General features: G+C 40.8%; 1 protein-coding gene across 1 annotated transcript; it reads right to left on the bottom strand.

The window, feature by feature from the left end:
• Positions 1–755: 755 nt before the first annotated feature.
• Positions 756–5,947, bottom strand: LOC145400546 (uncharacterized). The gene is made up of 3 exons (XM_080273064.1): positions 5,818–5,947; positions 3,802–4,608; positions 756–913 (listed from the first exon to the last, which is right to left on the bottom strand). Exons 1-3 carry the CDS (start codon positions 5,945–5,947, stop codon positions 756–758), a joined length of 1,095 nt encoding a protein of 364 aa, XP_080129190.1.
• Between the last annotated feature and the right edge of the window lie 16,137 nt (positions 5,948–22,084).

Consider the following 22,084-nt stretch of genomic DNA (forward strand, 5'->3'; position numbering starts at 1 on the left):
GATCGAAAATGAAAGGCAGCTTCTCGAAGAGAGGTATACCACCAGAGTTAATGCAATGCCGGATAGAGACAATAAAAGTGAAAATCCCTCAGATACCAATGTAGTTGATAATCCACCAAGACCATCCCATGATAACTGCCAATCCGAGTCAGACAAGGAAGTGACTGAATTGAGAGCTCAATTAAAGGATTTGAAAACAAATTTAGAACAACTCAATCAAAAACAATCTACTGAAACACCGAGGCGAAAATACTGTAGTCATTGTTTGAAGAGTTCACATACGTTGCGAGAATGTTGGGCCAAACCACCACCAGGCCACTGTTTTGATTGCCGTAGGTTGGAATGTCGTAGAGGCAGTAATGATTGCCCAGGGCGCATAAACCGCAGCGCATAAAAATTCTTAGCATCACACTGGTGTCAACTGGTGGGATAAAGTTTCGGGTATTACATGAGGACGTGGCCAGAGTAGGGAATTACAGCAGACAAGGATTATGTGGTTCTGACAGCGTATCCAGCGAATGAGGCTATGGCTGACAGTTGGTGAGTGGTTGAGGGCGTATCTCAGGGCGATATTCTCGACAGTTAAGGAAGCCTTCCAGCATCTCTTCCTCATCGATTTGTTTTTGGATACGGTCAGCAAATTTCGTTTTGTATGTTACTTATACAGAGTATGCTGATATTAGAATGATTTGAGTAACATAAAATGGAAGGCCTGCAAAGTGCAATAAACAAAATCAATTGCCTAGGAGGAGGTGTTAGGGTGCTTTCTTGACCTGTAAGAATACGGGTCCCAGAACAGCAAGGACAGATGGCAGTGACAAGGTGCTGAGGGTACGTCCAGTGGAGCCAAGACGCTCTGGGTACGTCCAGTATAGAAGCAGCGACTGGTGGTGATGGCGAAGTTCTGTGACAGCTGAAGGTGGAAACTATGTGATTGTATATGTGATACTATGAAATTGTATATGTGATACTATGAGATTATTAATTATTTACGAGGCCTGCTTGTCTATTTTACCCTTGTCTTTGCTGCGTGGATAGACATTCGTCAGTTCTCATCAATTTATTAAACTTTGGAGGGCCGTAGTGAACGATCTAATGCATTCATTATTCCTGTCCCTTCTTTGCCAGAAAATAAATACAAATTTAAGGAGATTTCCCTGTGTAAATTGGTTAGCACAAGTCTCCATAAACCCATTCAGTATGACAGATACAATATTTTATTCTTGTTAGCGATGTCGAATGTAACTGGCTTTAGAAATGCTTGATAGCGATCTTCTCAGCACAAAGGATATTTCCATGTCAGACCTCTGCACTGGCAGCCTTCACACCATCTGTTCTGCAGGTCAGCACCATACCATCACCTATATGGCTGTTATATGATCGTTAATACCAGCAAAAGTAAGCAATCACCTTCAAAGTAGTATCTTTTTACCTTTATATTTGCTATCGACCTTTTTTTTTTTTTTTTTTTATGTGTCCGACTCTGGGCATAGGCTTCACAGCCTGCTATCAAGGCCCAGTAGTCCTCCTACATACCATACACCTCTACATGTCACCACTTCGGCGCTAACACCCACCATCCCTAATGAATGCATGCTAGGGCTGTCTCATACAGGACTGGTGTATGTTGGTTTTATTGCCAGGTCCTCCCATGGGACAAGACTGGAAACGCCTGTATCACGAACTGAGTTACTGAATTACTGAGTTACTGTACAACTGAGGACCAGTTATATCTTAGGTCAGATATCCCGGTACCTGGCACCTCACGCAAGCTTATGATACCATGATGCAGGCCTCTTCATCCACGATCATGATTTTGTAGGACAGGAAATAATTATTGACGTTTTGGGAATGTGGAGTTCAGTCTTGGAAATGCACAGTATACAGGGAGTTAAAATGACATTCAATTACAGAACTGGTTCGGTGGTCGTCAGTTATGCATTAGGATGCATGGTTTTCATGGTGATTAACTATTTCAAAAATTTCAGCTGTTTGGTAAATTTTCGTTAATCTGGGTAGGTTTGGACAGACCTGACGGTGAAATCTGGAGGGATGAATGTATCGTTGGTGTGAACCTTCAGAGAAGAATTTGGTACTGAAAACTCTGACAATAGATGAATGTGTGTGTGTGTGTGTGTGTTAAAACAGACGTGAGCAACTGCACTTTTTAACTCTCCCAGCCTGTCATTCGCGTGGGAAAGCCTACTATTCATAAAGAATCTTAGGGAATTTGCAGGATGTCTCCACGGCGTTATCATGATCCGTATACAGTAGTTTTTTGCATTTTTCCAATTTAATATTTAGCTTCGTTGTGTTATGTTTGGAAGATCTGGTGACTATACGGTATAAGTGATTATGGTTAGGCATGTAAGGTAGAGGCAGAATTCTAGAAGTTTCAACATTAACTGTTTCCATTTCGGGTATATTCCTAATGATTCTCCCCCATTCCTACTTTCTCCTGGATTCTAGTTTCTACCTCACGCCGTTTTAAGGTGAAATAAATTGCAGGATGACAATGATAAATTACAAAAGTATGAACAAAGAATCGGATGCACAATTTAAGCTCAAGAAACTTTGCAAATATTGGAACTAGAAGCCTTGCATCAGAGACACGGAGCACCGGAAAGAGAGAGAGAGAGAGAGAGAGAGAGAGAGAAACGGGGTGGGTGTGACACCCCAGCATCCAGTCATACACTGCAAAAAAGTTCCCATGATACTGGCCAACCAATGATGTTTACTTATTTTGAAACTCGCTCCTCCCCGTTCCAACCTTCCTTCCCCTAAACCCCTTCTCCTTTTGCCTTCACAAGCAGGGTTGCCAACTTAGCGACTTTGTCGCTAGATGTAGAGATATTTGTTTCCATTTAGCGAATTTTTTTTTTTATTGTTTTGCGACATGTCGCAAATCTAGAGCTTTCCACTGACACCTAGCGATTTTTCTAGAGATTTTTGAGCTATTCTTTAAATTCATTGTTCATTGTACATCGAACTATAATTATATACAGTGTGTGTGTGTGTATATATATATATATATATATATATATATATATATATATGTATATGTATGTATATTTATCTGATGACAAAGGAATTCAAAATAACGGGGGAAATAAATTTGATGAGGCAGCAGCCCGCGGTACAGACTGCTTGCACATGTTCGTCTGGTTCTGGTACCCGTCCCCTGATCCTCCCTCCTTCTTGGCGATTTCACACACATCAGTGCCGTATCAGTACCGCGTCAGTTCAGTGTCAGTGATATCCGTGTCGCTTCCGTGGCGTCTATTCACACATATCCGTGGTGACGCCGTACTGCATGGTCAGTGATATCCAAGATGGCAAAGTTTACAGACGTGGACTTGGCAATGATTGCCATAATTCTTGATGAAGAGGAGGAGGCAGAACAAAAAGTGAAAAAAAGAAAGTGGGTACATGAAGCATGGAAGAAAAGAGAAACTGAAGGAGAGTTTGCGACTCTGTACAAGGAACTAATTGATGATGAAACAAAATTTTTCCAGTACTTCAGAATGTCCAAAAACTGCTTCAGGATATTGCTCAGTAAAATAAAGATTCACCTGAAGAAGCAAGACACCCACTGGAGAAAGGCAATAACACCAAAGGTAAAATAATACACGGTCTTTGTAGTTGGTTAATTACTGTAATTATATATTTAAACCCATACTGGAGATTTTATTCACATACAGATAAAAAGTTTATTTTTATACGAAGTGACAGTATATCAATTTCTATTAAAAAGCCTAAATTTATCCTAATTCAGGTTTGATTCTCCATGTTAGCAATTACTAGAATGTTTTAAGTTGTTTATTGAATAGTTAAAAAAATTCTGAAAAGTTGGAAAGTAGGTCTGCAAGGAATTAGCGCTGTTTGGAATTGATGCATCAGCATATTGCTTCTGATACTTATCTTCATATGCTGTATGTTCTTGCAATGGTTGAGGTGAGGGATGCGGAGTCGAAGCTGATGATGTGGAGGCTGAAGGCTCACATTGTCTTTCAAATGAATGTTGATTGATAAGCATTTGCATTTCATATTTCTGTACTGTGGCAAATATTTCCGATTTTGCTACATACAAATAATAAGGGGTTAAAGTTTTCAGAGTTGGAGCAATACCTGCTAGAAATGCGTCAACAGGGTGTGATGTGGTTTGATTTTCTTGCTTATTGATCAAGTACTCCATTAATTTTGCAGAAGCTGTTTGTTGAGGCTCCACTTTCTTTTTTGCTGATTTTCCTGTTGATGGCTTAACTGTAGCTTCAAAAGTCGGCTTTGGTGAGGGCGATGGTTGTGTCTGCATATCTTCATGTAGGCCTCCGTCCAATACTGTTGGTTCCCCTGCATCAATATGAATGGCCTCTTCTTCGTCCTCCTGTTGTTGTACAACATCGTTGTGATTGTTTCCTTCATCCTCTTGACTCGCGATGTTCCCCTTGGTTTCCCTTTCTTGGATGTATGTCTTTAAAAAGTTTAATTGCTCCGAAAATTTGTAAAGTTTTATTTTCTTTGCACTTTGCCCACTCTTGGTTGAAGTCTTCTTCATAGATTTTCTGTAATTGTCTCTTATATTGTTCCATCTGCTTCTACATGATGAACCTGAAAAAACAAAATTTTTAATATAAGTTACATTTCCTTCTTTCAGGTACCTAGCTACAGGGGATTCCCTAAGGACAATTTCATTCAGCTACCGCTTGGGGCATAGCACAGTGCACAAAATTGTCATGGACACTTGCAGGATAATAACAGAAAATCTCATGAGTGAAATGCTACCAAATCCTTCAACAGAGATGTGGAAATCCATTGCTAATGACTTTTCAACACTGGAATTTTCCTAACTGTTTGGGAGCTTTGGATGGTAAACATTTTACCATTCAGGCTCCCGCAAATAGTGGTTCTCTGTACTTCAACTATAAGAAGACGTTTTCAGTTGTCTTGTTAGCGCTTGTTGATGCGCAATACAATTTCATCACAATTGATGTAGGTGCATATGGGAAAAACAGTGATGGTGGAATTTTTGCAAATTCTGGTCTAGGCAAAGCACTTCAGCGGGGCACATTATCAGTACCAAGGAATGCTACATTGCCAGGCACAAATACTGAAGCTCCGTATGTAATGGTGGGTAACGAAGCCTTTCCTCTAAAAACTTATTTGATGCGACCATATCCGGGGCAAGATTTGGATATTTCTAGGCGTGTCTTTAACTACCGACTGTCTCGTGCCAGAAGAGTTGTTGAAAACACGTTTGGCATTTTGTCTCAAAAATTTAGACTATGTAACAGAAGAATTCAAGCAAAACCAGAAAATGTAGATCACATGATACTTGCAATGTGTATTTTGCATAATTTCATAAGAAAATATGATGTAGATACACGCCCATATGAAGTAAATGCAACAGTGCCTACAACTACAGAAGCAAGACTTCAAAATCTGCCTCTGCAAGGTGGAAATGCAACAAGAGATGCCTTAACTGTAAGGGAGCTGTAAAAAGATTACTTTAATTCAGAGGCTGGATCTGTGCCATGGCAGTTTTCACGACTGCAAATTTGAAAATGACCTAGCCTAAGTTAGAGAAAGAGGGAAAAAAGCCTAGCAAATTTAAAGCTGACACATTTCATGTGACTAAAAAAATTAAGAATATATTAACTTCATCAGTAAAAGATAGGTGAAGATAGGTGAAGTGAGGTGAGGTGTGAGGAGGTGAGGTAACGTGTGGTGTGGTGTGATGGAGTGTGAGGTTAGGTGATTTGGTGTGATGTGTGGTGTGCTGTGATGTGATTAACTACATCAAATAAAAAGAGTACTTACCATCTACTTTCATTTCTTCTATTTTATTCCATATATCTTGCTTGAAACTGCTATCCATATATTTAGATTGTGATAAATCATACAGAACAGGATGGTTTCGCACCAATTCAATAAGCAGTTCGTCATTCATTTTCTTCACACAGCTCCCACCCTCGTCCGTGAAAATCTAAAAAATATCGGTGGCGACGATATTAAACTTCACGGATCGGAGACGGAACTGACACTGAGAGTCAAAACACGGTACTGCGCCGGACGTGTGTGAACGCGCCGGCCGAATTCAAAGTAACGATATTTTTTTTCACTGACACTGAAGCACTGAACTGACACGGTACTGATACGGCACTGATGTGTGTGAATCGGCCTTTACCCAGACCAAACCACCGGTTATGCCGATTTTGCTAGGTGCTAAAATACATGTATGAGATTCAGGCTCCCTTAGGACCCTTACTCAGATTGATTGCCAGTGGAGGACACTACGTCACACAGTCTGGAGGGACACATCAAACACTCAAATTTTGGTCAAAGTGACGAACTACAGAGATGCGGCAGGTGAAAATCTTTGCTTGAATCTAGCTGATAAGGCATTCTCTGCTTTATCCCTGCCGCATTCTAATGCAAATGTAGAGCGTACATTTACTAGTAGGAACCTAGTGAAATAAAAATTGCACAACAAAATGAAGCTATCTACATTGAAGGCAATTCTTACAATCAAATACGGACTGAAAATACATAGGTCTAATACCTGTTGTGCAAGTTATGAGCTGCCTAGTGATACTTTACGAAAGATTGGCACTCTGGATACATACAGCTACAAGTAACAAGACGCCTGCACAAACAAGTGAAGCAAGCAGTTCTCAAGCTTTCTTCTGCGCACCTGCTCACACAAGTGACGACTGAGAGGAGGATTGGGATGAAATTCACATTGAGTAATTGGTAGGTACCCTTATAATAATCTGAACATCTTTTTAAGGTTTTAATTAGATAATCCATTTCATTCACAGGCTTTGTACAAAACTATTATTTTATCTTATTTGGTCAGTATTGTGAAAAAAAAAAAAAAAGCTATAACTTGATTACAATAATGTGGGGGAGGGAGGAGTACTATTAGCGGCTTTTGATGGAATGGTTAGCGACATTTTAGCGACTTTTAGGCATGAGCATAGGGACATTTGAAAGTATGGGTTGGCAACCCTGTTCACAGGTTCACTCCTTCATTCTTAGTTTGGTCACGAAGGGTAGGAGATCAATATACGAGAATTATTTATGAATATATTTACGACGAGGCAACTTCGGGATGTTTTTCGAGAACATGGTGTGCTGGGAGGCAGAGAAAGTCTCAGGTACGTCATGCGTAGATCGACGCTTACTTCCAACCAATATAACAATAGTAACGGTAGCGGCAGTGCCCAGGAGCATCTACGTTCAACGTGAGCCCAGTGAACTGGTGGTTAATTTCCCCTCTTGCAGTCCACAATTCTTCGGGGAGATAGTATACTATAATAGTGACAGACAAGACGTTTGTATAACCGTGCAGTGGAGTTAGCCAGTCCTCCAACACAATGAACAGTAAAACTCGGTAGGCAGGAAGGTTGTCCAGTAGTGTGATATCAACCGCTCCGATGTATTTTCTTATTTTCTGGCTACCTTCAGGCGACTTTATTCAGCTTAGGAAAACGCCTTCGAACTGTGGGAGGTAATGCATTCAATTCGAAATTCCTAAACTGAAAAAGCGTCATCGTATTGAAAGGGTTTGTCATTTTTGCCACCAGTGGACTGTTTTTAGTACAAGGACGCATAGAGTAGTGGTACAGTATATTTTAATCCTATCAGTTTGATGAAGTTCTTGTTATCCACACGTTTTTATTCAGCTTTTAGTAGTAGGCTATACATTAGGGGTCCATGAAATAAAAGATGTCCGAGGGTAGTAAATTACATGATAAAAGTTGTAGTCGGATTGAAATACTGGAAATGTACAATACTGCGGTAGGAGAGGGTGCAGGTTTGAACTCGGGACAGTGGTACTGCAGTGCCAGGCCGGTGCACCTTATTTCATATACCCTCCTAAATCTTTCTTACGAGTCCGTGAATCGACCTTGGCTTTTTCCATTTATCAGCTGGATGTGTTGACCCATTCAGCTGGGCAATACACTTCGTTCTTTTTGTTATTTGGTGGATGGCATTCGTGGTAGGCTATTTCGAATTTACACCCATTTGACAAACTATAAAATAGGTCGCCACTTGGAGAGACCCGGTTCCCTCTGGTGATCAAAAAATGACTACAGTTATTGAGATAGGCCTGCATACTTTTGAAAAGTCTTGTTGAAGTCAGTGGTATAACTTAGACGTGGGTTAATGCACTTGACGCGTCGGTCGCCACAGGCCTTTGTGTTGTTCAGGACTCGAGGGAAACGTGAATTGTGACAGTAAAGGTTTACAGTATATATTTATTTATTGGGGAGGGTTCAATACAGTACGTATTCTCTTCGACCAAAAGACTTTCTATCGCTTCTCGGCGAGTTATTTAGCCCGTACCACAACATTCTCTTTGATACCGGTACTATTACTTTTTTTCTCTCTCTAGATATATACGAGATTATTAACTAAAGAAATACAGACATAAACTAGTACGGTAAGGAAAGGGTACACTTTTCACCTAATCTGCCGCAGGTTTGCTTTTTGCAGCTTATTTAACAAAATAAGATATATATTGCTGTACGTTCATTCCATAGGACTTCATGACTAGCGCCATATTATAGCGTTGATCTGTTACAGCTCAGTGTTCATGGTGGAGAAATGGTTCTTTTTGGCCGTTAGAATAAAACGAAAATAGTTAAGAGCACTACGGTAACGAGAACACTGCTGTAACCTTAATCTGCATCTTAACTTGAACTAAAGTTGCTATCTCTCCACTTTGAATGCTGAGTTGGTCACAGGAATACGTTGTTAGTCACGAAGAAGTGCAATGGAAGGGATGTAGAGCCGTAGTATTGCCATCATCTGCAACTCAACCACGTGAAATAAACTGCAAAAGGACAAACATCTAGATGAAGTTAAAGAACTTCAGAAAATGGCACAAGCGAGGACTATTCTTGTCACTAACTGATGCTTTTTCTAGTCTATTGAACTGAAATCCCTACACATTAAATATAAGTGTTATACGAGAATAGTGAGATGAAAAGCAAGATAGATACCCAAGAAGGAGGTGCAGGGAAGCTGTATAATTTGACGAGAATAGAGTCAAAATAGCATGCAAGTAAATGGGTAACAGTGTCCTCCATGGCTTGCAGTAAATACCAACAGATTGGGTATTCAGTGGGCAAATACTTCTGAAGTTACCGGTATGATGTAAACAAACCATACTCTCTTCCATATCACTTTCCATGATCTGTTAACGAGATAATAAGTTACACACTCAAGTGTTATAACAAGAACGGCATTCCTAAATAGTCTTACATTCTTCACTTAGCTTGATGCAGAATTGCTGGCTCTCCATCCCATTGCAGAATTCAAACAATGTATTGCTAGAATGTGGTCCTGATCAAGTAAAAGTGCTACGGAAAGGGTGTAAAGCCGCAAAACTGAAATTTCCGGCAACACGGTGCATGAAGTAACCTTCGGAGATACGAAAATCTGGACTATGAAAATTAAAATGAAAGGAATATAGTGGGGGAGCCCCTCCAGCCCCCTACCTCTAAGTTAGAATTTAGGTTTGGATAATTTGGAGTGGTAGGTGGGGGCGTTCACCATCCACTCAGTCGATGTTGTGCAGCACTCGTATGACTCCTTTCCTCTCTTCCTTCCTCCATTCCTTCCATCCTCTTAAGTCTTCTGCCTTCCTTCCTTTTCTTTCTTTCCTTCATTCTTTCCTCTTCCTTCTACTTATGGGTGACTTTACACTGAGTGACAAGCCAAATGGTTTCTAGTACATCATGAAACCATTTACCACGCTGGATGGTAACTATATAACCAAATTATGGCGCCCAGTGGTTTAGTGGGTAATTAGGGCGCTCCAATTTCATTGAGCCAATGTAGGTTTATATCCAAGGAGTGGTTCGGGTTTATTGCTCACGTAATGCCACTCACGGATGAGGCTGGTCACTCATCTTAAATGACAGGACCAGCTTGCCTAGCCCCGGGCTCCTATGCTCCTCATGGTGCGACACAGGATTAGATGATGATAATTTTACCTAATTAGGATAGGGGAGAGAGAAGTATGTGGTAACCATAGGGGTATTTGCCTTCTTAGTGTGACTGGTAAAGTATATGGTAGAATAATCATTGATAGGGTTAGGCATATGACAGAGGAGCTAGTTGGAGAAGAACAAGGGGGATTTAGGAAGGGAAAAGGGTGTGTAGAACAGATATTTGTTCTAAGATGTTTAGTGGAGAAGTATCTAGAGAAGGGAAGGAAAGTGTATGCTGCCTTCATGGACTTGGAGAAAGCTTATGACAGAATAGATAGGCAAGGTATGTGGAAGGTATTAAGAATATATGGAGTGGAGGGGAAATTGTTGAGTGCTGTGAAGAGTATGTACGAGGGAGCTAGGGCTACGGTGCGAGTAGATGGTGAGCTGAGTGAGTTCTTTGATCTCATTGTGGGACTGAAACAGGGGTGTGTGATGTCTCCATGGCTGTTTAATATATATATGGATGGGGTTGTAAAGGAGGTGCAAGGTAGGGCAGTGGATGTGGGGCTGGCCCTAATGAATGAGGGTGAGATTTGGAAGCTTCCGGTGTTGCTGTTTGCTGATACAGTATTGTTGAGTGAAGATGAATGGGAGTTGCAAGGTTTGGTGAATGAATTTGGGACAGTGTGTAGGAGGAGGAAGCTGAAAGTTAATGTAAACAAAAGTAAAGTTATGGTGTTTGAGATGAATGAAGTCACAGAGTGTGCAGTGAGGTTGGATGGTGAGGATATGGAGAATGTGAGTGCATTCAAGTACTTGGGTAGTGTGATGAGTAAGGATGGAACTTTGGGGGATGAAGTACGTGAAAGGGTACAGCAGGGAAGGAAGGTTGTTGGTACACTGAAAGCAGTGATGAGAAATAGGGAGGTGAATATGGAAGTTAAGAAGTCACTGCATGATGGTATTGTGATCCCTACCCTGACGTATGGAAGCTAGGCGTGGACCTTGCAAGAGGGGAACAAGTCAAGAGTGAGAGCAGTGGAAATGAGTTACTTGAGAGGAGCATGTGGAGTGACGTGGAGGGACAGGTTGACGAATGAAGAAGTGAAGGAACGTTGTGGGGTAGATGTGGATGTGGTTGAGAAGATTAGGAGAAATACACTGATGTGGTTTGGACATGTGGAGAGAATGGAGAATGAAAGACTGACTAAGAGGGTGTATGTAGGTGAGGTGGAGGGAGGGAGAGGGAGGGGTAGACCGAGGATGAGGTGGAGGGATGGAGTTGAGAGGTATATGAGGGAGGGAGGGGTGAGTTGGGGGGAGGGTAGTCAAATGGTGGGTGACAGAGCAACTTGGAGGCGTTTTGTCTGGGCCACCCTTTGCGGGATTAGGGCGTCGGGCTATAGATAGATAGATAGATAGGATAGGGTAGTGTAGGTTAGAATAAGTTAGGTTAGGATAGATTAGATTGTATAAGTTAGATCTCAGATTCTGATGGGGGCTCTTAAGGTGAGGCTGTGGCAGTTCTAGATGGTTAAAAACAGGGGGCCTGGGGGGTAAAGCCCTCGTTAGGATAAGCCTGGTTTGGATAGGTTTTTAGGCCAGACCGTTGGGTTTCTGTATGTTTGGACGTCTGATTCGCTGACGTGTCCCGTCGGCAAGATCGTATAGTCGTTGCGTCCAGTAGTTAATCCTGATTGACCCCAGCAGGAGCATTGGGGTCCCATGCTTAGCTACTTAGTCCAGAAGTACTGTAGGTGACAATGACCAGTCACTCATCCCTGAGTGACATCATCAGTAAACATCAACCCTTCTGAGATTAACCAATATCACACACCCGGTCACAGCACCTTAACACACTAGACCACCTGGAGTCCAATTGTTAAGGCTGCTTTTGAAAAGGGGTGTACCAGTGGCCATTATAGCTGCCATAACCCTATGTCAAGATAAAGGAGTTTAATTAAGCAGAAATTAATTGGATTTTGATTTTGTTATTTTGATTTCTTTTTATTGCATAACCCCTAATGCGCTATATAGGCAGTCCTATGAGTATTAGAACTTCTTATAAGAATTCTGGTATGGTTTTTGTGAGACAGTGGAGCGGAATAATAACAAAAAATCTATTTCAATGCACGCATCCTACACTGTGAATGGTCAGTTGGTGATACTATATTCTTTTTACACTAACTTGGCCTAAACCTTACACTATGAATGGTGTGTTGTAGCAATGCTGTAGATTATCGTGTCCTGTGTTTCTTCTACGGTCTTTGAAAACTACTTTTAATCGATTAATCAATCATTCCTGAGCTGAAAAAATTGATTTGAATATTTGAATTGAATTAATGTTCCGCAGCGACTTGGTGTCCGGGTGGTATATAGTAAAATATTCGTTTGATCTTGTTTAAAAAAATAAATAAAACTTCTTTCCATTAAAATATCTTATAAGAGTGCTTAGACATTATTATAAAAATGTATTTGTTGTTTGTAAGAGCAATGAGTCTTTTATTTTATTAATACTGAAAATAACTGATTGCAGAAGACGGCGTTACATCTTATAAGATGGTGAGAGTCAGACGGATGGGTCAGTTCTCGCTCAACCCTGTGCGAGGTAAGCGTGTTGCAAAATCATTGCTTCTTGCACTTCTCATTAGTCTTGTATTTCTTCCTGACTTTTGAGTGTTTGCGTTCCTACTGAGCTAGCAATGGCCTCATACGAGGTTCCATTGAAATGGCTGAAAGGCCCAAAGCTAATTCTTGAGGTAAAGATACAAGATGTGTGCATTCCGTTTGTAGTAGACACGGGGGCACCCAGAACGACCCTGCCAAAAATCCTTCTTAGGAAATATGGTTTAGAGGGAGTCGTTCCCTTGGTTAAAGGTTATCTGGATGATTATCTTAAAGGTGTTGAAATAGTGCTGGAGTCGGTGAGTGGCCCAGTAAGTATTGTTATGGATATTGAAGTGGATAGTTATATGAAGTATTGTTGTGGCATAGTGGGCATGGATTTTTTGAGGTCATGTAGTTGTACCCTAAACACGTCAAAGTCTTGTCCAGCGTTGACTGTCAGGGTACCCGAGGTCAAGCCCACTAAGATTGTTAACTTGTTATTTAAGAAAACAATCAAGATCTGTGAGAAATCTTACGGTGAAATTCTCTTCGATACCGGAGGAATCGTGTCTCTTATGCCATCAACCGTGGCTAGGAAACACGGGCTGAAATTTGAGGCCGTCCACCCTCCCTCAATATTCATTTCACCTTCTTCAATCAAAGGTGTAATATACGGGAGTGTGTCAAAGATGTTCCCGTCTTCTTTGACGGCAAGGTGCACTACTTAGACTTTCATGTGTATTCAGGCCAGAAAATTATAGTCGGCATAAATGCTCTGCAGGATCAGGCATTTTCCTTTAAACCAGGTATTATTTTCAAAGCCTCTCGCCTTTGGAAGAGGTTTGAGTCTGTGTTTTCTTGAAGTGGTATGTGACTTCCAGTTAGGCGATTAGCAGGCCGGATTTTCACATTTATACTGGCGTAAATATTTCAGTGTTTACATGCATTAGACTAGACATTTTGTTTTTAAACTGATATTTTTTTTCCAAAGCCTCTCGCCCTTGGAAGAGATTTATCTGTGTTTTCTTGAAGTGGTATGTGACTTCCAGTTATGTGATTGGCAGGCCAGATTTTCGCGTTTATATTGGCGTGAATATTTGAATGTTTACATGCATTACAGGACCAGACATTTTGTTTTAAACCAGGTCTTATATTCAAAGACTCTCGCCTTTGGAAGAGATTTGTCTGTTTTCTTGAAGTGGTACGTGACAACTTCCTGTTAGGCGATTGGCAGGCAGGATTTTGGCGTTTACACTGACAGGAATAATTGAATCCGTTGAAATGCATTAGAGGACTAGACGTTTTGCTTTAAGTTGCTCCTGGTAAGATAAGTTCCATAGTGATGATACCAACTGTGCTGCACGTCACTGAACATTACCGTAGATTACCATAGATGTTGTACCGGAAGAGGCTCTTTTCTAAGCCTGTGTCTCCGGGCTTCTCAGTTCTTCACTATTGTTATAACCCAGATGGTGTTCAGTAAGATCACGTCACATTTGGTTCAGGAACCAGGCAGCTCCTGCATTTGATCTTTGATACTATTCAACCTGAGTAGCCAGGGTAGTCCATCGGTGGATTTTTTGTGGTCCTGTAATTATACCCGTAATTCTTATCATTTATCTTTTTATTGATTTATTTAACAAAAACTGGAGGCCGTGTCAGGAGTGGGGACGCAACAGGCACATGGCACTGTGCCAGTTGGGTAATGTGGCACTGGCACAGGGCATAGTATTAGTCAAGTGCCTCAAACCCAGAATACAGATGAAGGATATATGGCGTGGGCAGACCTACACCATTGCTCGTCCATCTCTGCCAACAGGAAGTACAGGAGAGAGAGAACATACAATCTCCTCATTTAATGCCCGTTTTTGATTTATTGCTTAATCCTGATTGACCCCAGCAGGAGCATTGGGGTCCCATGCTTAGCTACTTAGTCCAGAAGTACTGTAGGTGACAATGACCAGTCACTCATCCCTGAGTGACATCATCAGTAAACATCAACCCTTCTGAGATTAACCAATATCACACACCCGGTCACAGCACCTTAACACACTAGACCACCTGGAGTCCAATTGTTAAGGCTGCTTTTGAAAAGGGGTGTACCAGTGGCCATTATTGCTGCCATAACCCTATGTCAAGATAAAGGAGTTTAATTAAGCAGAAATTAATTGGATTTTGATTTTGTTATTTTGATTTCTTTTTATTGCATAACCCCTAATGCGCTATATAGGCAGTCCTATGAGTATTAGAACTTCTTATAAGAATTCTGGTATGGTTTTTGTGAGACAGTGGAGCGGAATAATAACAAAAAATCTATTTCAATGCACGCATCCTACACTGTGAATGGTCAGTTGGTGATACTATATTCTTTTTACACTAACTTGGCCTAAACCTTACACTATGAATGGTGTGTTGTAGCAATGCTGTAGATTATCGTGTCCTGTGTTTCTTCTACGGTCTTTGAAAACTACTTTTAATCGATCAGTCAATCATTCCTGAGCTGAAAAAATTGATTTGAATATTTGAATTGAATTAATGTTCCGCAGCGACTTGGTGTCCGGGTGGTATATAGTAAAACATTCGTTTGATCTTGTTTAAAAAAATAAATAAAACTTCTTTCCATTAAAATATCTTATAAGAGTGCTTAGACATTATTATCAAAATGTATTTGTTGTTTGTAAGAGCAATGAGTCTTTTATTTTATTAATACTGAAAATAACTGATTCCAGAAGACGGCGTTACATCTTATAAGATGGTGAGAGTCAGACGGATGGGTCAGTTCTCGCCCAACCCTGTGCGAGGTAAGCGTGTTGCAAAATCATTGCTTCTTGCACTTCTCATTAGTCTTGTATTTCTTCCTGACTTTTGAGTGTTTGCATTCCTACTGAGCTAGCAATGGCCTCATACGAGGTTCCATTGAAATGGCTGAAAGGCCCAAAGCTAATTCTTGAGGTAAAGATACAAGATGTGTGCATTCCGTTTGTAGTAGACACGGGGGCACCCAGAACGACCCTGCCAAAAATCCTTCTTAGGAAATATGGTTTAGAGGGAGTCGTTCCCTTGGTTAAAGGTTATCTGGATGATTATCTTAAAGGTGTTGAAATAGTGCTGGAGTCGGTGAGTGGCCCAGTAAGTATTGTTATGGATATTGAAGTGGATAGTTATATGAAGTATTGTTGTGGCATAGTGGGCATGGATTTTTTGAGGTCATGTAGTTGTACCCTAAACACGTCAAAGTCTTATCCAGCGTTGACTGTCAGGGTACCCGAGGTCAAGCCCACTAAGATTGTTAACTTGTTATTTAAGAAAACAATCAAGATCTGTGAGAAATCTTACGGCGAAATTCTCTTCGATACCGGAGGAATCGTGTCTCTTATGCCATCAACCGTGGCTAGGAAACACGGGCTGAAATTTGAGGCCGTCCACCCTCCCCTCAATATTCATTTCACCTTCTTCAATCAAAGGTGTAATATACGGGAGTGTGTCAAAGATGTTCCCGTCTTCTTTGACGGCAAGGTGCACTACTTAGACTTTCATGTGTATTCAGGCCAGAAAATTATAGTCGGCATAAATGCTCTGCAGGATCAGGCATTTTCCTTTAAACCAGGTATTATTTTCAAAGCTCTCGCCTTTGGAAGAGGTTTGAGTCTGTGTTTTCTTGAAGTGGTATGTGACTTCCAGTTAGGCGATTAGCAGGCCGGATTTTCACATTTATACTGGCGTAAATATTTCAGTGTTTACATGCATTAGACTAGACATTTTGTTTTTAAACTGATATTTTTTTTCCAAAGCCTCTCGCCCTTGGAAGAGATTTATCTGTGTTTTCTTGAAGTGGTATGTGACTTCCAGTTAGGTGATTGGCAGGCCAGATTTTCGCGTTTATATTGGCGTGAATATTTGAATGTTTACATGCATTACAGGACCAGACATTTTGTTTTAAACCAGGTCTTATATTCAAAGACTCTCGCCTTTGGAAGAGATTTGTCTGTTTTCTTGAAGTGGTACGTGACAACTTCCTGTTAGGCGATTGGCAGGCAGGATTTTGGCGTTTACACTGACAGGAATAATTGAATCCGTTGAAATGCATTAGAGGACTAGACGTTTTGCTTTAAGTTGCTCCTGGTAAGATTAGTTCCATAGTGATGATACCAACTGTGCTGCACGTCACTGAACATTACCGTAGATTACCATAGATGCTGTACCGGAAGAGGCTCTTTTCTAAGCCTGTGTCTCCGGGCTTCTCAGTTCTTCACTATTGTTATAACCCAGATGGTGTTCAGTAAGATCACGTCACGTTTGGTTCAGGAACCAGGCAGCTCCTGCATTTGATCTTTGATACTATTGAACCTGAGTAGCCAGGGTAGTCCATCAGTGGATTTTTTGTGGTCCTGTAATTACACCCGTAATTCTTATCATTTATCTTTTTATTGATTTATTTTACAAAAACTGGAGGCCGTGTCAGGAGTGGGGACGCAACAGGCACATGGCACTGTGCCAGTTGGGTAATGTGGCACTGGCACAGGGCATAGTATTAGTCAAGTGCCTCAAACCCACAATACAGATGAAGGATATATGGCGTGGGCAGACCTACACCATTGCTCGTCCATCTCTGCCAACAGGAAGTACAGGAGAGAGAGAGAACATACAATCTCCTCATTTAATGCCCGTTTTTGATTTATTGCTTAATCCTGATTGACCCCAGCAGGAGCATTGGGGTCCCATGCTTAGCTACTTAGTCCAGAAGTACTGTAGGTAACAATGACCAGTCACTCATCCCTGAGTGACATCATCAGTAAACATCAACCCTTCTGAGATTAACCAATATCACACACCCGGTCACAGCACCTTAACACACTAGACCACCTGGAGTCCAATTGTTAAGGCTGCTTTTGAAAAGGGGTGTACCAGTGGCCATTATTGCTGCCATAACCCTATGTCAAGATAAAGGAGTTTAATTAAGCAGAAATTAATTGGATTTTGATTTTGTTATTTTGATTTCTTTTTATTGCATAACCCCTAATGCGCTATATAGGCAGTCCTATGAGTATTAGAACTTCTTATAAGAATTCTCTTATGGTTTTTGTGAGACAGTGGAGCGGAATAATAACAAAAAATCTATTTCAATGCACGCATCCTACACTGTGAATGGTCAGTTGGTGATACTATATTCTTTTTACACTAACTTGGCCTAAACCTTACACTATGAATGGTGTGTTGTAGCAATGCTGTAGATTATCGTGTCCTGTGTTTCTTCTACGGTCTTTGAAAACTACTTTTAATCGATTAATCAATCATTCCTGAGCTGAAAAAATTGATTTGAATATTTGAATTGAATTAATGTTCCGCAGCGACTTGGTGTCCGGGTGGTATATAGTAAAACATTCGTTTGATCTTGTTTAAAAAAATAAATAAAACTTCTTTCCATTAAAATATCTTATAAGAGTGCTTAGACATTATTATAAAAATGTATTTGTTGTTTGTAAGAGCAATGAGTCTTTTATTTTATTAATACTGAAAATAACTGATTCCAGAAGACGGCGTTACATCTTATAAGATGGTGAGAGTCAGACGGATGAGTCAGTTCTCGCCCAACCCTGTGCGAGGTAAGCGTGTTGCAAAATCATTGCTTCTTGCACTTCTCATTAGTCTTGTATTTCTTCCTGACTTTTGAGTGTTTGCTTTCCTACTGAGCTAGCAATGGCCTCATACGAGGTTCCATTGAAATGGCTGAAAGGCCCAAAGTTAATTCTTGAGGTAAAGATACAAGATGTGTGCATTCCGTTTGTAGTAGACACGGGGGCACCCAGAACGACCCTGCCAAAAATCCTTCTTAGGAAATATGGTTTAGAGGGAGTCGTTCCCTTGGTTAAAGGTTATCTGGATGATTATCTTAAAGGTGTTGAAATAGTGCTGGAGTCGGTGAGTGGCCCAGTAAGTATTGTTATGGATATTGAAGTGGATAGTTATATGAAGTATTGTTGTGGCATAGTGGGCATGGATTTTTTGAGGTCATGTAGTTGTACCCTAAACACGTCAAAGTCTTGTCCAGCGTTGACTGTCAGGGTACCCGAGGTCAAGCCCACTAAGATTGTTAACTTGTTATTTAAGAAAACAATCAAGATCTGTGAGAAATCTTACGGCGAAATTCTCTTCGATACCGGAGGAATCGTGTCTCTTATGCCATCAACCGTGGCTAGGAAACACGGGCTGAAATTTGAGGCCGTCCACCCTCCTCAATATTCATTTCACCTTCTTCAATCAAAGGTGTAATATACGGGAGTGTGTCAAAGATGTTCCCGTCTTCTTTGACGGCAAGGTGCACTACTTAGACTTTCATGTGTATTCAGGCCAGAAAATTATAGTCGGCATAAATGCTCTGCAGGATCAGGCATTTTCCTTTAAACCAGGTATTATTTTCAAAGCCTCTCGCCTTTGGAAGAGGTTTGAGTCTGTGTTTTCTTGAAGTGGTATGTGACTTCCAGTTAGGCGATTAGCAGGCCGGATTTTCACATTTATACTGGCGTCAATATTTCAGTGTTTACATGCATTAGACTAGACATTTTGTTTTTAACCTGATATTTTTTTTCCAAAGCCTCTCGCCCTTGGAAGAGATTTATCTGTGTTTTCTTGAAGTGGTATGTGACTTCCAGTTAGGTGATTGGCAGGCCAGATTTTCGCGTTTATATTGGCGTGAATATTTGAATGTTTACATGCATTACAGGACCAGACATTTTGTTTTAAACCAGGTCTTATATTCAAAGGCTCTCGCCTTTGGAAGAGATTTGTCTGTTTTCTTGAAGTGGTACGTGACAACTTCCTGTTAGGCGATTGGCAGGCAGGATTTTGGCGTTTACACTGGCAGGAATAATTGAATCCGTTGAAATGCATTAGAGGACTAGACGTTTTGCTTTAAGTTGCTCCTGGTAAGATAAGTTCCATAGTGATGATACCAACTGTGCTGCACGTCACTGAACATTACCGTAGATTACCATAGATGCTGTACCGGAAGAGGCTCTTTTCTAAGCCTGTGTCTCCGGGCTTCTCAGTTCTTCACTATTGTTATAACCCAGATGGTGTTCAGTAAGATCACGTCACGTTTGGTTCAGGAACCAGGCAGCTCCTGCATTTGATCTTTGATACTATTCAACCTGAGTAGCCAGGGTAGTCCATCAGTGGATTTTTTGTGGTCCTGTAATTACACCCGTAATTCTTATCATTTATCTTTTTATTGATTTATTTTACAAAAACTGGAGGCCGTGTCAGGAGTGGGGACGCAACAGGCACATGGCACTGTGCCAGTTGGGTAATGTGGCACTGGCACAGGGCATAGTATTAGTCAAGTGCCTCAAACCCACAATACAGATGAAGGATATATGGCGTGGGCAGACCTACACCATTGCTCGTCCATCTCTGCCAACAGGAAGTACAGGAGAGAGAGAGAACATACAATCTCCTCATTTAATGCCCGTTTTTGATTTATTGCTTAATCCTGATTGACCCCAGCAGGAGCATTGGGGTCCCATGCTTAGCTACTTAGTCCAGAAGTACTGTAGGTGACAATGACCAGTCACTCATCCCTGAGTGACATCATCAGTAAACATCAACCCTTCTGAGATTAACCAATATCACACACCCGGTCACAGCACCTTAACACACTAGACCACCTGGAGTCCAATTGTTAAGGCTGCTTTTGAAAAGGGGTGTACCAGTGGCCATTATAGCTGCCATAACCCTATGTCAAGATAAAGGAGTTTAATTAAGCAGAAATTAATTGGATTTTGATTTTGTTATTTTGATTTCTTTTTATTGCATAACCCCTAATGCGCTATATAGGCAGTCCTATGAGTATTAGAACTTCTTATAAGAATTCTCTTATGGTTTTTGTGAGACAGTGGAGCGGAATAATAACAAAAAATCTATTTCAATGCACGCATCCTACACTGTGAATGGTCAGTTGGTGATACTATATTCTTTTTACACTAACTTGGCCTAAACCTTACACTATGAATGGTGTGTTGTAGCAATGCTGTAGATTATCGTGTCCTGTGTTTCTTCTACGGTCTTTGAAAACTACTTTTAATCGATCAGTCAATCATTCCTGAGCTGAAAAAATTGATTTGAATATTTGAATTGAATTAATGTTCCGCAGCGACTTGGTGTCCGGGTGGTATATAGTAAAACATTCGTTTGATCTTGTTTAAAAAAATAAATAAAACTTCTTTCCATTAAAATATCTTATAAGAGTGCTTAGACATTATTATCAAAATGTATTTGTTGTTTGTAAGAGCAATGAGTCTTTTATTTTATTAATACTGAAAATAACTGCTTGCAGAAGACGGCGTTACATCTTATAAGATGGTGAGAGTCAGACGGATGGGTCAGTTCTCGCCCAACCCTGTGCGAGGTAAGCGTGTTGCAAAATCATTGCTTCTTGCACTTCTCATTAGTCTTGTATTTCTTCCTGACTTTTGAGTGTTTGCTTTCCTACTGAGCTAGCAATGGCCTCATACGAGGTTCCATTGAAATGGCTGAAAGGCCCAAAGCTAATTCTTGAGGTAAAGATACAAGATGTGTGCATTCCGTTTGTAGTAGACACGGGGGCACCCAGAACGACCCTGCCAAAAATCCTTCTTAGGAAATATGGTTTAGAGGGAGTCGTTCCCTTGGCTAATGGTTATCTGGATGATTATCTTAAAGGTGTTGAAATAGTGCTGGAGTCGGTGAGTGGCCCAGTAAGTATTGTTATGGATATTGAAGTGGATAGTTATATGAAGTATTGTTGTGGCATAGTGGGCATGGATTTTTTGAGGTCATGTAGTTGTACCCTAAACACGTCAAAGTCTTGTCCAGCGTTGACTGTCAGGGTACCCGAGGTCAAGCCCACTAAGATTGTTAACTTGTTATTTAAGAAAACAATCAAGATCTGTGAGAAATCTTACGGCGAAATTCTCTTCGATACCGGAGGAATCGTGTCTCTTATGCCATCAACCGTGGCTAGGAAACACGGGCTGAAATTTGAGGCCGTCCACCCTGCCCTCAATATTCATTTCACCTTCTTCAATCAAAGGTGTAATATACGGGAGTGTGTCAAAGATGTTCCCGTCTTCTTTGACGGCAAGGTGCACTACTTAGACTTTCATGTGTATTCAGGCCAGAAAATTATAGTCGGCATAAATGCTCTGCAGGATCAGGGATTTTCCTTTAAACCAGGTATTATTTTCAAAGCCTCTCGCCTTTGGAAGAGGTTTGAGTCTGTGTTTTCTTGAAGTGGTATGTGACTTCCAGTTAGGCGATTAGCAGGCCGGATTTTCACATTTATACTGGCGTAAATATTTCAGTGTTTACATGCATTAGAGTAGACATTTTGTTTTTAACCTGATATTTTTTTTCCAAAGCCTCTCGCCCTTGGAAGAGATTTATCTGTGTTTTCTTGAAGTGGTATGTGACTTCCAGTTAGGTGATTGGCAGGCCAGATTTTCGCGTTTATATTGGCGTGAATATTTGAATGTTTACATGGATTACAGGACCAGACA

This window comes from Coenobita brevimanus, chromosome 52, assembly GCF_032717465.1.
Source record: "Coenobita brevimanus isolate Jiangsu-jjx chromosome 52, ASM3271746v2, whole genome shotgun sequence".
Lineage (NCBI taxonomy): Eukaryota > Metazoa > Arthropoda > Malacostraca > Decapoda > Coenobitidae > Coenobita > Coenobita brevimanus.